At 52.8% G+C, this 13926-nt stretch overlaps 1 protein-coding gene across 1 annotated transcript in view; it reads left to right on the top strand.

Moving 5' to 3' along the window:
- Positions 1-13926, top strand: part of GRID2IP (Grid2 interacting protein) — a 32625-nt gene that overhangs the window by 2335 nt on the left and 16364 nt on the right. The window contains exons 2-6 of the mRNA XM_054391054.1: positions 6694-6948; positions 9130-9215; positions 9638-9707; positions 11337-11431; positions 12838-13021. Coding sequence (XP_054247029.1) covers positions 6694-6948; positions 9130-9215; positions 9638-9707; positions 11337-11431; positions 12838-13021 — 690 coding nt within the window. The remainder of the gene's footprint in view (positions 1-6693; positions 6949-9129; positions 9216-9637; positions 9708-11336; positions 11432-12837; positions 13022-13926) is intronic.

Here is a 13926-nt window from a genome sequence, read left to right as displayed (position 1 = left end):
TTGGGGACAGGACCTCAGCAGAGGTCCACTGCTCTCTGTGGCTCCAGAAGGTGGAGTGTGACACAAGTCCCCATTCCTAGGGCTGATGTGGGGTGCTGATGTGGGGCATGAGGTGCCCAGGAGCTGCTGGTGGCCCCATTTCTCTCTGTTACAATGGCTGTTAGGGTCCCACATGTGCTGGAAGGATCTGGGTGTCCATGAGGCTGGTGAGGCTGCAACAAGTAGATGTTTGCACCCACCCACCTGGCCACCTTCCCCGGTGTCTACTTGGTGATGGTGGGCAAGCTGGAAGCTGCAGAAAAAGCCTTTCTGGGGGGTTCTTTGTAGCTCTCCATGTCCTTGGCCTGTTCCTTCCAGGGGAAGCACAAAGCCACCATTTCTTGGTGCACAATGTGGTTTGGGCACAGGGACATTGGCTTTGGGAGAGGTGAGAGCGCCATGAGGCTGTGGCTGATGATGAGGAAGGTGACCCCCCAGCCAGACATGGGCTCTGGTACTGTATTGCTCCTACTGGCAGAAAATTAATCAATCCTTACTGGAGCTGGTGCAGGGATGTGTCACGAGAGGGTGACCCTCCCCCAAAGCTGCTGTGTGGGCTGGGGTTTTTGGGCTGTCCCTGGGAATGAGCAGAGTGGCCAGGAAAGGGCTGTGAGGGGCTCCTGACCCCAGTGCATGGCCACTGCATCCCACCATGTCTGCACTGGCAGATGGAAAAGCACCCTCATTCCTATTTAATGAATGGTCACATCTGCAGAACATCTGCAGCCAGATGAGTGATTATAGCCTCCCCACTCCTAGGGATAATGGGATAACAGCCCCGTGGATATCCCAGGCCAATGCCTGCTGCCAGGATGGAGCAGGTCCTGCTCGTGCACAGGGACTTGGTGGTGCCATGTTCCCCCCAGGGTTGTCAGGCCAGCACAAGGCTCCTAACTCCCCTACCCATGCACACAGGTAGATTGGAGTGGGAATTGTCTCTCTGGGTTCCTGAGCAGAAACCTCCTTGGGTGGGTAAAGCTGTACATGAGTTTTCTCACCCCAAAGGGTGTGAATTTTAGAGTGGTGGCCTGCTGCCAGGGCACAGGTGCCACTCCAGACTGGTGACTGCACAGCACAGCTCACATCTAATCCACACAGCTCAGTGTTTTAAATCCACCCTGGGATGTGTTTTTCTGCACAACTGACAGACTCAAGGTCTTGTCTCTATGAGTTGTTTTGGGGCTAAATCATCCATTTTTCATTCTTCCTTCCTTTGCTACCCGCAGATTGTGTCTGATGTTGGCAGCCCTGGGAAAGCTTCACATCCTCTTCATCAAACACCAGGGCTGTGTTTAAAGATGGTGGGTTTGAGATGAAAGATGCTGTTTTTATCTTCTATCCTGTGTTACTCTGTGGGTAGCTGGTGCTCCATGTCTGGGTTTGAGCCCATCCCTCTGATCCTGGTCCTGGTCCAGGTCCAGCCTGGCTGGCTCCACCTGCACCCAGCAGCCACACACCCACCAACGCCGTTTGCCTTTAAGGTTTCTCACCCATTACAGCAGCTTGTAATTTAAACAGAAGCACTTTAGAAGTCAACTAATTAGCACCAGGGAGGCATCCCCCCGGAGTTCAGCGCCGAGCTGTGTGCCCTCCTTTTCTGCTACCAGATTCTTCCAGCTGGAAATTACAGCGGCTGCGGGTTTTAGGGGAAGAGAGAGGCTTGGTGGCTGCGAGCAGGGGCAGAGCTGGGGCAGAACTGGGGCAGAGCTGAAGCAGGAAGGTTAGAGCTAGAGCAGGGAAAGGAGAGCAGGGAGGTTAGAGCTGGAGCAAGGAGGTTAGAACTGGAGAAGAGCAGGAGCAGAACTGGATCAGGGAGGGAAGAGCTGGAGCAAGAAGGGTAGAGCTGGAGCAATAAGGGTAGAGCTGGAGCAAGAGGGGTAGAGCTGGAGAAGAGCTAGAGCAGAACTTGATCAGGGAGGTTAGAGCTGGATCAGGGAGGGCAGAGCTGGAGAAGAGCTGGAGGTGGACTGGAGTAGGGAGAGCAGAGCTGGAGCAGGGAGGGCAGAGCAGGCACTAAAACCCAATTGCTAAAAGAAGGAGGTGTTGGGTAGATGATAAACCTCTGGCCAGGATTGAGAGCGTGGCAAAGAGAGGAAGGCAAAGGGAGGCAGGGGCTGAGCCCAGGTAGAGTTTGCCCATCTGGCCGTGGTCCCTGGGCACCGCAGGGGTGCCAAGTGGCAGGGGGGGCACCGGCTGGCGCAGAGTTTGGTTGTTGGATCCGGCCATGTCGTGGGCGTGAGCCGAGGCTGGGACTCAGCTGCATGAGGATCTGAAGCATCTCTCTTTTGTTCCCACCACGCCCTGACAAATGGGAAAGGACCGGAGTTTCTCCAGGCATTTTCGGTAAGGTCTCGGCTCCCTGCGCGGCATGTGTGGCCTTGGGTGTGTCAGGAGAGTCTCCTGCCGCATTCCCATGGCCTTGGGTGTGCCAGGAGAACCTCCTGTTCCATCCCCACAATGTCTCTGATGCTGGTCTCATCTGTGGGCACCTTGGACCTTGCCTCCTGGCTCTGGTGCAGCCCTGTTACCAACCTGCACTGGCATGGGCTCTTGGCGGGGAGTTGAGCGAAAGTCAGCTAAAAAATTGGGGGTGGAGGGCTGGGGAAGAGTCCATTTAGGTCTGCTTTGTCTCCATGACTGATCCAGCAAAGGGGTGGGTGGTGATGATGGAGTCTTGGGGGGCTGCACGGTGCAGAGGGTGTGATAGAGTGAGCACTGGGGACCCCTCATTCCCAGCTCTGGACAAACTTAAGAGCTGGTTTCTCCAGGTCCCACTGGGGCTGGAGCCACCACTGCTGCCCTGTTTGAGGAGACACATTGGTTGGTGAGTCTCAGCACCCAGGTTGGGATGGGACTGTTTGAGTGAACTTGGTGCCCATCACAGGACATGTGCCCTCATGAAGTTTGGGTTTCCAGGGGGCTGGGCTGGTGGGAGGCTGTCAGCAAGTGCAGGCTGCAGAAATGGGACAGAGGGGAGCTGCAAGTGTCCACCTGGGAGGAATAAAAATAGTGAGTGTGACAGTCCCAGAGCCAAGGAGCTGGGGATGGGCACACTGGCAGACAGGCTCTGGCCAGACAGGTTCCCAAGGGGACTGCTTAGAACTTGGAGTTGGTGATCTTAGAGGCCTTTTCCAACCTGAAAGATTCTATGAAGAAGGAGTGAAGGAGAGCTTGCAGGCTCTGAAGTCTCTCACATCCCAGAAAATGCTCTGAAGGTGGGCCCCTCCCATGGAATGGCAGAACACTGCAGGAATAGTTGTGGTTTCCTGCTGGGCATCAGGCACCATCCACCCACTGCTGGTGCTGATGCCAGTGCTACATGGGTGGCATTACACCAAAGCAGAGGACAGGCTGGGGCATCAACACTGCCTAATGCCACCCCATGTGCTGCCTTTGGTGGGTCCTTCATTAAGGACCAAATCTGAGCACACAGTTTGGGGACCAGCACCTGCTGAACTTGAGGGTATTGGGGAGCTTGGGGGATGCCACCCCAGTGACACTGGGGCTATCTCAGGTGTAATGAGGCTGTGCTGCAAGTTCTCTCAGAGGGTTTTGCAGGTGGAAGCTATTTTGCATGCCTTAATAGGGTTATTTTCACCAGTCACTTGGCTCCTCTCCTGCAAGGAGTGCAAAGTGGGACAGCCCTGCTGGAAGGAGCAGGGCCAGTTTACTTTGTCCAGCTGAAATAGGAACCTGCTCATTTTGCCTGTGAGGAACCTGAAGTTCTCTCTGGTGGGATCCCAGCCTGGAACAGAGGCTTGGGATCCTGCTAGGACTCTGAGGAGATCTCAGAGCAGCCTTTCAGTACCTGAAGGTGGCTACAAGAAAGCTGTGGAGGGACTTTTAAAGAGCTTGTAGTGATAGGAGAGGGGATGGAATGAAGCTTAAGAACAGCAGACTTAGACTGGAGATTAGGAAGAAATTCTTTGCAGTGAGGGTGGGGAGACACTGGAACAGGTTGCCCAGGGAGGTCATGGATGTCCCCTCCCTGGAGGTGTTCAAGGCCAGGCTGGACAGGGCCTTGAGTGACCTGGTCTAGTGGGAGGTGTCCCTGCCTATGGATGATCTTTAAGGTCCCCTCCAACCCAACCCATTCTACGACAGGAGTTGCTGCTGCAGCACCACATCCTCCCCTGGCACATGGCTGCGGCAGCCCAGCTCCCCCAGGAGCTCCTCACAGCTGGGTCAGCTCTTTACTAGCTCAGTCCCACTCTTTTGGAGTTCCTGCTTCATCCTGAGCTGCTTTGCTGTCACCCTCAGGACAGCTTGTAGCTGTTTGCTGCTACTCAGAATTCTGCCTTTTGTTGGGGGAGGTCAGTCATAGAATCACAGAATGGTGAGGTCAGAAGGGACTTCTGGAGATCATCTTGTCCAACACCCCTGCCAAAGCAGGATCACCTAGGGCAGGTCACACAGGAATATGTCCAGGTGGGTTTGAAAGCTTCTAGAGATGTCCTGTTTAATTTGGGTCTTGAAGTCTCCTCTTCCTTCTCCTCTCACTTCACCCAAGCTTTTGGGTACCTTCAATGAAGTTGCCCAAGTGAAGTGGGGGCCCCATGGGTGCACCCCACCAGCCCCAGCCCTTCCAGCCACACATCATTAGCAGCCACCATCGTCACAGCCATGTCACAATGTTGCTTCAGGTCCTCTGATACCAGCTGAGAGCTTGGCCCAGTTGGTTTCTCCCTGGGGAAGTGATCCCTGGGTGGTTTGAAGTGATGCTCACATCCCTCCCCGGGTGTCAGAGGTGGTGTTAATGTAGGGAGCATGTTCTGTCTGGAGGTGAGGAGCACTAATGAACATCACAAGATGAGTTGTCTAACAAGGCAGGCTGCAGGGAGGGGTTGCTATAGAAACACAGGGAGATAACAGCTCCTCCAGGAGCCCCCAGATGTGTCAGTGAGGGGGCAGGAGTGGGTGAGAGGGGTGTCAGTGTCTCACTGTTGTGATGGCAAAAGGAAAGGGAGAAAGAAAAGGAGAAGAGGAAAGAAAAAAGGTGGAAAAGAAAAAGAAAAAAAAGGAAAAGGGAAAAAATGGAAAAAAAGGAAAAGGGAAAAAATGGAAAAAAGGAAAAGGGGAAAAGAGAAAAAAAGGAAAAGGGGAAGAAGGAAACAAAAGAAGGAAAAAAGGAAAATCGGGAAAGGAAAAAGGAAAAGGGGGAAAAGAAAAAGAAAAAAGGAAAAAGGACAAAAGGAAAAAGGGAAAGGGGGAAAAGAAAAAGAAAAAAGGAAAAAGGACAAAATGAAAAAGGGAAAAGAAAAAGAAAAAAGGAAAAAGGACAAAATGAAAAAGGAAAAAGGGGGGAAGTGAAGGGGAAAAGAAGAAAAAGGGAAAGGGGAAAAATGAAAAATGGGAAAGGGGAAAAATTAAAAAGGGGGAAGGGAAAAAAAGAGAAAAAGGAAAAAGGAAAAGAAGACAAAGGGGAAAGGGGAAAAATTAAAAAGGGGGAAAGGGAAAAAAAGAGAAAAAGAGAAAAAGGAAAAAAGGAAAAGAAGACAAAGGGGAAAGGGGAAAAATTAAAAAGGGGGAAAGGGAAAAAAAAGAGAAAAAGGGAAAAAGGAAAAGGGAAAAATGAAAAAGGAAAAAAAAAGAAAAGGAAAAGCATTTCCTCATGTTACAGGGTTCAGTGAACCCCGAGCTAGGGTGAGAGTGGTGCAGATGGGATCCCACTTTGTGCTCAATACACATCCCCCGAGGGTCCCAGGGGGATCCTTACAGGCAGCAAAAAAGGTCCCTTGGCTTCTGGCAGAGTGAGTTGACCTGAAACAGAGAGAGCTCCCAGTGGTGTCTCCTTGTCTGCAGTGTCGCTGTGCCCGTCCTTGTCCCTGCAGCACCAACATATCCCAAAGGGTTCGAAACTCTTGCCTGGCTGTGATGGGAGCTGGTGGTAGAAGCTGAGGCTGGAGCCCAGGAGGGCAGAGCCCAGGACTCCCAGTCCAGAGCTGGGGCAGAAAATAGGAAACAATATTTTGGGAGTCCAAGAATATGCTGAGGAAGAAGCAGGTCTGGAGGAGGTGACTTGGCACCAGCAGCACTGGAGGCACTTGCACATTGGGACCCTCAGTCATGATTATCACATGATGAAGAACAGGGTGACAATGGCATGGACACTGTGGGGGCAATGGTCCTAAATCAGATCTCCTGCACCTGGTCATCTCCCTGTTTGTCAGCATAGGAGGGAGGCTGTTGTGATCTGAACCCTGTCAGGGTTGTAGTGGGACCAGCAGGTCCAGGGATGGAATGCATGAGGAGTTGCTGAGCTGTTTGGATCAGTCTCTGAGTGCTGTGGTGGGGTCCAACATACTTGACCCAACAGAGATCTGCAGGGGATGGAGCAAGAGATGCAGCTGGTGTCCCTAGCCTTTGCATTCGCAGCTCTGAGAAGACTGAGGGCAAGAGCACACAATGGGCTGGGGCTGCTCTGACCTTTCCTTTCCAGGTGTGGAAAGGACCTTTCCAGGTCCAGAGCTCTGTATCACAGCCACCCCAGTCCCACTCCTCACTCCCCTCCCATGTCATCTTCTCTGGAGAGATTCCAGCCCCAGCTGGCCATTGTGATCCTGGGCAAGCCGCTGTGGATGCCTCTGCTTTAGCAGGGAGGTTGGACTGGATGCTCTCCAGAGGTCCCATGCTGGGTTTGTGGGATTTTTCCAGGATTTTCATCCCCAAGAAGCACCGGCAGCGGTTCGACGAGGTGGTGTCGCAGAGCCTGATCAGCAAGCTCTGCCGCTCCAAGAGTGAGCACCACAGCAACCGGCTGCGGCGGAGCCGGAGCGAGGACCACCAGGAGAGGCTGCTGGTCTCCACCCGTGCCAGCTCCGTGCCCCGCAGCCACGAAGAGGTCAGCAAGAGCCTGAGGAAAACCACCTCGCTCATCACCAGCAATGTGGCCACAGGGGCTGCCCGCAGGTAACACCTCTCCTGGGTGCCCTTCAATTCACGATGGCAGTGGGTTGATCATGGGCGGTGGCATGAGGAAGGGAAGAGGAAAGGGAATGTCTTCAGTGTGTGGAGTGGGTGAAATCCTTCCTGGGCTGAGGATGATGAGTGCCCATCCCTGGAGGGGTTTCAAAGTCATGAAGATGTAGTGCTGAGTGCCACAGTTTAGTGGTGTCATGGCAGTGCTGGGTTAATGGGTGGGCTCCATGATGTTAATTAAAGGACTCTACCAACCAAAATGATTCTGTGAGGCTATGACCACTCCTTCTTGAATGCTGGGCATGTCTGTGCCATTTGTCTTAGCTTTGGACTTCTTTTTCTGCCCCCGTGCTGTTGCAGGGACAAGTGTGAGGAACTGAGATGGGACTCAGGCTGTGAGGGGATGTCAGCTCCTGTGCTGGGTGGGCTGCAAGATGCCTGGCGGTGCCTGGCCATGCCTGGTGTGCATCAGCAACAATGTGGCCAGCAGAACCAGGGCAGGGATCGTCCCCCTGTAATGGGCACTGGTGAGGCCATGCCTTGAGTTCTGGGTTCAGTTTTGGCCTGCTCACTCCAAGAAGGACATTGAGGGGCTGGAGCAGGCTCAGAGAAGGGTGATGTAGCTGATGAAGGGTCTGGAGAACAGGGCTGATGAGGAGCGACTGAGAGAACTGGAGTTGTTCAGCCTGGAGAAGAGGAGGCTTAGGGGAGACCTCACTGCTCTCTACAACTCCCTGAAAGGAGGTTGGTGCCAGGCGGCAGTTGGTCTCTTCTCGAAAGGAACAAATGATAGGACAAGAGGGAACAGCCTCAAGTTGCCCCAGGGGAAGTTTACTTTGGACATGAGGAACAATTTCTTCCCCTTAAGGGTTTTCAAAGCCTGTCCCAGTCTGCCCAGGGCAGTGGTGGAGTCCCCATCCCTAGAGAGGTGTCAAACCCATGGAGATGTGGTGCTGAGGACCATGGTTTGTGGTGACCTGGCAGTGCTGGGTTAAGAGTCAGACTCTGAGATCTTAAAGGTCTCTGCCAACCAAAACCATTCAATGACCCCATGCTGCAGAGTACCCAGACATGACAGAAGGATGCAGGGCACCCATGCACCGAGCTGACTGTACCCTCCTGCCCTGCCCAGCGGGTGTCTGAGTACAGGGCTGTGGCTGCAGGAGGACTGACGGACAATCCCTGCTGCAGAGGGATTAACCCACTTCCTGCTGCCATCTGGTCAACTCTCAGCAGTCCCAAGGAGCCCTGCCACTCTGGCTCCTCCTCCAGTCCCAGCCCTGTATCCCAAATGAGAAAGCAGAATTTGTTATGCCAGTACATCCAGGGAATCCTCCTGGGAGGGACTGCTCTGCCACAGGCACATCCTGAGCCTTCAGTTGGCACCTCCAGGGTGCTGGGCTGCAGCTCTCTCACCTTCCTGCCAGGAGGATTTTTGGTATGACTTACCCAAACTCCAGCACAATCTCTATCCCTGTCAGCATCAGATTGGTTCCTACAACAGGTGTGCTAGTTGTAAAATGGTCTTGATGGTATTGCCTTCCCCCAGCTTCCTGCAGGGAACAATTCCCAGCTCCAATCAGCCTCCCAGCAAGGACATTTCCTACTGCTCCTTCCAAATTTTCCTAGAGGAATTTAATTTTTCTTCAGCTTAGGAGAACTTTGTCCCCTAAAACGTCTTGTTTCTCATTCTGTATAACATGTAGGTGACATCCCATGTTCCACTATAAAACACCTTGGATCTGAAGGACAGTCAGACATTGGAACAGTCTGCCCAGGGAGGTGATGGAGTCACCATCCCTGGAGGTGTTCAAGAAACATGTGGACATGGCACTTCAGGACATGATTTCATGGCCACGGTGGTGTTATGTTGATGGTTGGACTTGATCTTAGAGATCTTTTCCAACCAAACCAGTTCTATTATTCTGTGACTGGATGATGGATTAATTGATTCAGTCATTAATGCAGAGCAAGAGTCTGTGCTCATGGACTCCTTCCATCCCCTTCTCCCTGTGGGCAGGACACACTTTGGGGGCTCCCTTTTGAAAGCTACTTTGATATCAAAGGGGACCTTGAGGGGATACAAGGTTTGGGCACTCCTGAGGGAGTGAGAAAGAGAACAAGACCCAAAAGCTGGGCTCTGGTTTCACATGTGATTTGTTTCACCTGCAGAACCGTGCGAGTTTACAAAGGCAACAGAAGCTTTGGCTTCACGCTGCGTGGCCATGCCCCGGTGTGGATTGAGTCTGTTCTGCCAGGTGAGAAAACCTCCAGCCACAAGATTCAAAGTCTTCTCTGGCTGGAGCTCCAAATTTAAAGTCTTTCCAAATAGAAAGCAGCAGAAGGGACTTTGAGGAGGCTCAGTGATGAAGTTTCTTGAGATGAAAGTCTCATGGTTTTAGTGCAGTTTACTTTGGCTTTACACACTCCCTGTTTTGAAGGCTGGAAAATATCAGTGCCCACTTGAAGAGCCTGAAATCTCACCTGTCTTTCCAGTGCAAGCTGGGCACTGGCATCACTCTGCCGGGTGAATGGGTCCAGCCCACCCAGATAATCCAGCTGCAGCAGATGCCCTGCTCTGGGAGCATTCCTGGGCATGGAGCAGCTGGAGACCTGGGACACAATCCCTGTCTTACAGGGATCCACCAGCTAAAGCCCTTCTTGTTTCCTATGTCTTTAGGCAGCCCAGCTGAGAAGGCTGCTCTCAAAGCTGGAGACAGGATTCTCTTCCTCAATGGTCTGGACATGAGGTAAGAGCCTCTTCAAAAGGGGTCCCAAGGGGTGGTGATGGCCAAGCACATCCATGTTCACTCATTCACTTGAGCAACAGAAACAAGACCTGCTCATCCTTGAGAGCTGTCTGCTGGGGTGCACAAGGGGGTCCCTTCCACCTCAAGCCATTCTATGATTCTATCATCTCCACCCAGAAGTTAATTCTTCTCTCTGCCATTTGTGCACCATAGAAGCCATCTAAGCAGACCTGAGTCTGCACCTCACCAAGCAATGACTGTAGCCTGAATGTCACGGAGTTGGCCCCCTGTGCACAAAAAGCAAGAGCAAACAGCTAGAAGAGGATACAGTATGGGGGAGAGTGATGAATATTTAAAGATTAAAACACCTGATGCTGCTCCTGTCAGTGCTCAGGGGCTCACATTTCAGCTGATCCAGCAAACTGCTGGCTGATGCAGCATTGCCAGAAAATAGAGGAGTCAGAGTCAAAGATTGTCCCCTGAGCCTGTGTTTTGGTGAGCCCTGGCCCATACTCTTCTCCAAGGACACTTTTTTTGTTGTTGCCTGTAAAAATGCATTTTACACCCACATTGTATTTTTTTTTTCATGCAGAATTAGGACAGGCAAGGAGAGACCTGCAGAACTGAATCATTTCACACAGTCATAGATTGCATTGGCTTGGAAGGGACCCTCAAAGGTCATCTTGTGCAACCCCCTGCAGTCAGCAGGGACATCTCCAATTAGGTCAGGTTGCTCAGGGCCCCATCAAATTTGACCTTGAATGCCTCCAGGGATCGGGCCTCAACCACATCTTAATTTGAACTGAAGGTTCATCTTCTGTGGCTGAGCAAAACACAAAGCAGCACTGGCTTTGCCAGAAGAGCCTCCCAGGGATGCCCTGAGGGTGGACATCCCTTGCTGTGGGTGTACTGGGGAGCCCTATCATGGGGGTGACCTGGGGTCTCCCTCAGAGAATCAGAGAATGGCAGAGGTTGGAAGGGACCTTTGAAGTCTGAGTCTAATCCCCCTGCCAGAGCAGGATCACCTAAAGCAGATCACACAGGAACACATCCAGGAGGGCCTTGAAAGTCTCCAGAGAAGGAGACCCCACCACCTATCTGGGCAGTTGTTCCAGTGCTCTGCCATCCAAAAAGTAAAGAAGTTCTTCCTCATGTTTAGGTGGGACTTCCTGCGTTCAAGTTTATGCCCACTACCTCTTGTCCTGTCACTGGGAATCCCTGAGAAGAATCTGGCCCCAGTTTCCTGACACCCACTCCTTAGATATTTGTAGGCACTGAGAAGATCCTGCCTCAGCCTCCTACTCTTCAGACTAAACAGCCCCAGCTCTCCTCAGATGAGATGTCTCAGTTCCCTCACCATCTCAGTGGCTCTGTATTGGACTCTCTCTAGTAGTTCTTTGTCCTTCTTGAGCTGGGGTGCCCACAACTGGACACAGTACCCCCTTGGGGTTGCTCTTTTGTGTGCAGCACAGACAAAGCCAAGCAAAGACTGGGAGTCCAGGGCATCACCACAGGGTCCAACATGACCTGGCTCTGAGCAGCAAGAGGAGGCTTTTCCAAAGCTAAACAGAGGGAGCTGCAAACCCCCTGTCACTGCAGGTCTGACCTGGGCTCTCCTGTGCCCCACAGGAACTGCTCCCATGACAAGGTGGTGTCGATGCTACAGGGCAGTGGGGCCATGCCCACCTTGGTGGTGGAAGAGGGGATTGTCAACTTCTCCAATGGTAAGAGCATGGGGAGGAGAGGGTGTGGAGCAGGAGAAGCCCCATGTTGGCTCCCCAGTTGCCCATGCAGGAGGGAATGGCCACATTCCATGGGCTCAGCAGGTTTAATGCTGCCCAGAGGGATGTTCCTCCCATGTGGGCACGCTGCTGCCTGCCTTCTGGGATCAGGCTTAATCTGAGATTTGGCTGCTCTCCAGAAGGGTTCATCCTACTGTATGATTGTCCTTGACAGCCCTTGCCAATGTCCTTTATGTGCAGTCTGTGCCATGTACTTGACCAAGGTAATCCAACCCTGTGCCTTCATGGTGGCTGTGCGAATCCCACTGCTGTGTGTGGGCTGTGTGCTCTTCACAACAACTGCTGCTATGAATAATTTAGTTTGCTGCTGGTGAGGGAGCCAGAGGGAGAAGAGGGTGTCTGGGACAGTGCTGGGGGCTCTCGGGGTGATAGCAGCCACAGGGTGGGACCACAGCTGCTGTGGTTCCAAGGGTGTGCAAGGGCAGGAGGGTTGATATGTTACTGGGGTCCTGCTGCACAGAGCCAGGAATTAGGGACTGGCTCTTTCCTCCAGAGCAGCAATGGACTCTCCAGAGCTTCACCTTAGGAGCTCTGTGGTACCAACTTGTTTGCATGGGCACCGGGAATAAAACTGAGCACCTCAGTGCCTTCTAGTACAGAGCCAGTAGCACTCGAGCTGCTCTGCTGCCAGCCTCCCCCCAACCCAGGAAAAGATGGAATTTTGCTCCCACTGCCATGGCCAAATTCCTACATGGACAAGAGCATCCTGCAGCCTTGGCTGGATTCCTTCTTCCAGCAGTGTGTGTTGTGATCACTGCAGAGGTGGCACAGGGATCAGTGCAGACGAGTGTGACAAAGCTGGTGACCTTCTGTGCCTCAGCTCGCTCTCAGGTAACCCCTGGCTGATGTTGCTTTTGAAGCTGATGATTATCATGAAACCTGAGCAGAGGCTTTGGAGAGCCAGAGCAGGAATACCATCCACATGTGATCCCAGAAAGTGTGGCAGCAGCATTATAGAAGAGGCAGATCCCAGAGAGCATCCCAGCCAAAATACCCCTGCTCATCTCCTGCAGGTCCATGGACCTACTGGAAGAGCCAGGAGCTCCAGAGAGCTGATCCTGAGTGTGGGAGGCAGGCAGGGGTGGTCACAGCTCCAGATGAGCCATTTCACCTTGCCACCGTGCTCCTTCCAGTGACTGGTTTTACTGGGCTAACAATGTCAGTAGCAGCACATCAGGGTCTGAATTTCCATGGAGCACCTCACCATGTAGGTGCAGCTGTCCCAGCTGTCCCCAGGACCCATCCCTGGTTTGGGGACAAGCCATTTAACCCGTGGTTAAGACCCTTTGCTGTTGAATCCTCTTTTTCTTTCTACCTGCACCTTGCAGACTCTGACTCTGCTGACTCCCTGAGCAGCTCCTCCGCCCTCACCTCCCTGCAGTGGGTTGCAGAGATACTCCCCTCTAGCATCAAGATCCAAGGAAGGACCTTCACCCAGCAGCTGGAGCACCTGCTGACTCCCCCAGAGCGTTATACCATCTGCAAAGCACTGGAAGGCTTCTTCCAACATCGGTAACTTGTTGGCAGCTCCATTCCTCTCATGCTGGCACTGACCTGGTAGCAATGCCCACGTCAGAGTTGGTCTCCAAGGTGGACTTGTGAGGCTGTTGGCACTGAGCTCTGGTTTCTCTAGCTCTGTATCTCCTGACAGGTGTCCTGCCCAAGGACAGGGCAGACCATTCGGCTTTTGAAGTTAATTTTGTCACCCTTAACCCCTCACAAAGTGACCTTGGTGTGGGCTCTCTTGCTGCCTGGCTGTCCCCAACAGCCACAGATCCTGTTCCACCACTTCCAGTGAATCTCACCATGTCTTCATCTTGGTCTCCTCACTCTTCTCAACGTTTTGGCTGCAGCAGTCCCTTGGTGGCAGCATGGGACGGGCAGAACCCTCATCCTGCAATGGAGAGCATCCACCCTACCCTGCTGCAAGAGTCCACACTGACTGCTGGCAGTCAGTGGTCCAGACTTTCAGTACTGACTTTGCCTTCTGCCCTTGATCTTTAACCTTCCCACACCATGGTGAATGTGCCATTCCTCTGGCTGTTGAGAGATCCTTGTTGCCTCTTTCCACTGCTGAAACAACCAGACCAGGTTGCTCCTCAGGATCCCAGACCCTACATGGGCTGTGGATGCACCAAGCAGGGCCAGGCAGTCTCTTAGTGGTGTAAAGACCAAAAGGCCAGAGGATCCAAACTCTCGGTTTGAGATGGACCTGCAGGAAAGCCCTCAGTGTTGAGGTTACTGATGGTAAGAGAGAACAGAAACTACCAAGTACAAAACTATGAAGCTACCTCTGTGCACCATGGCTCAGGCCAAGGGCTGCACCACTCCACAGCATCCATCCCCCTGCCCTTGGAGAGGCTGGGTGCTGCTGGACCCATGGGTGTTGGGGGAGGCATGGCTGTGTGAAGTTCCCC

Source organism: Indicator indicator, chromosome 22, assembly GCF_027791375.1.
Source record: "Indicator indicator isolate 239-I01 chromosome 22, UM_Iind_1.1, whole genome shotgun sequence".
In the NCBI taxonomy this organism is placed as follows: Eukaryota; Metazoa; Chordata; class Aves; order Piciformes; family Indicatoridae; genus Indicator; species Indicator indicator.
The sequence above is the reverse complement of the archived record's forward strand: the minus strand, read 5'-3'. Positions and strand labels throughout refer to the sequence as shown.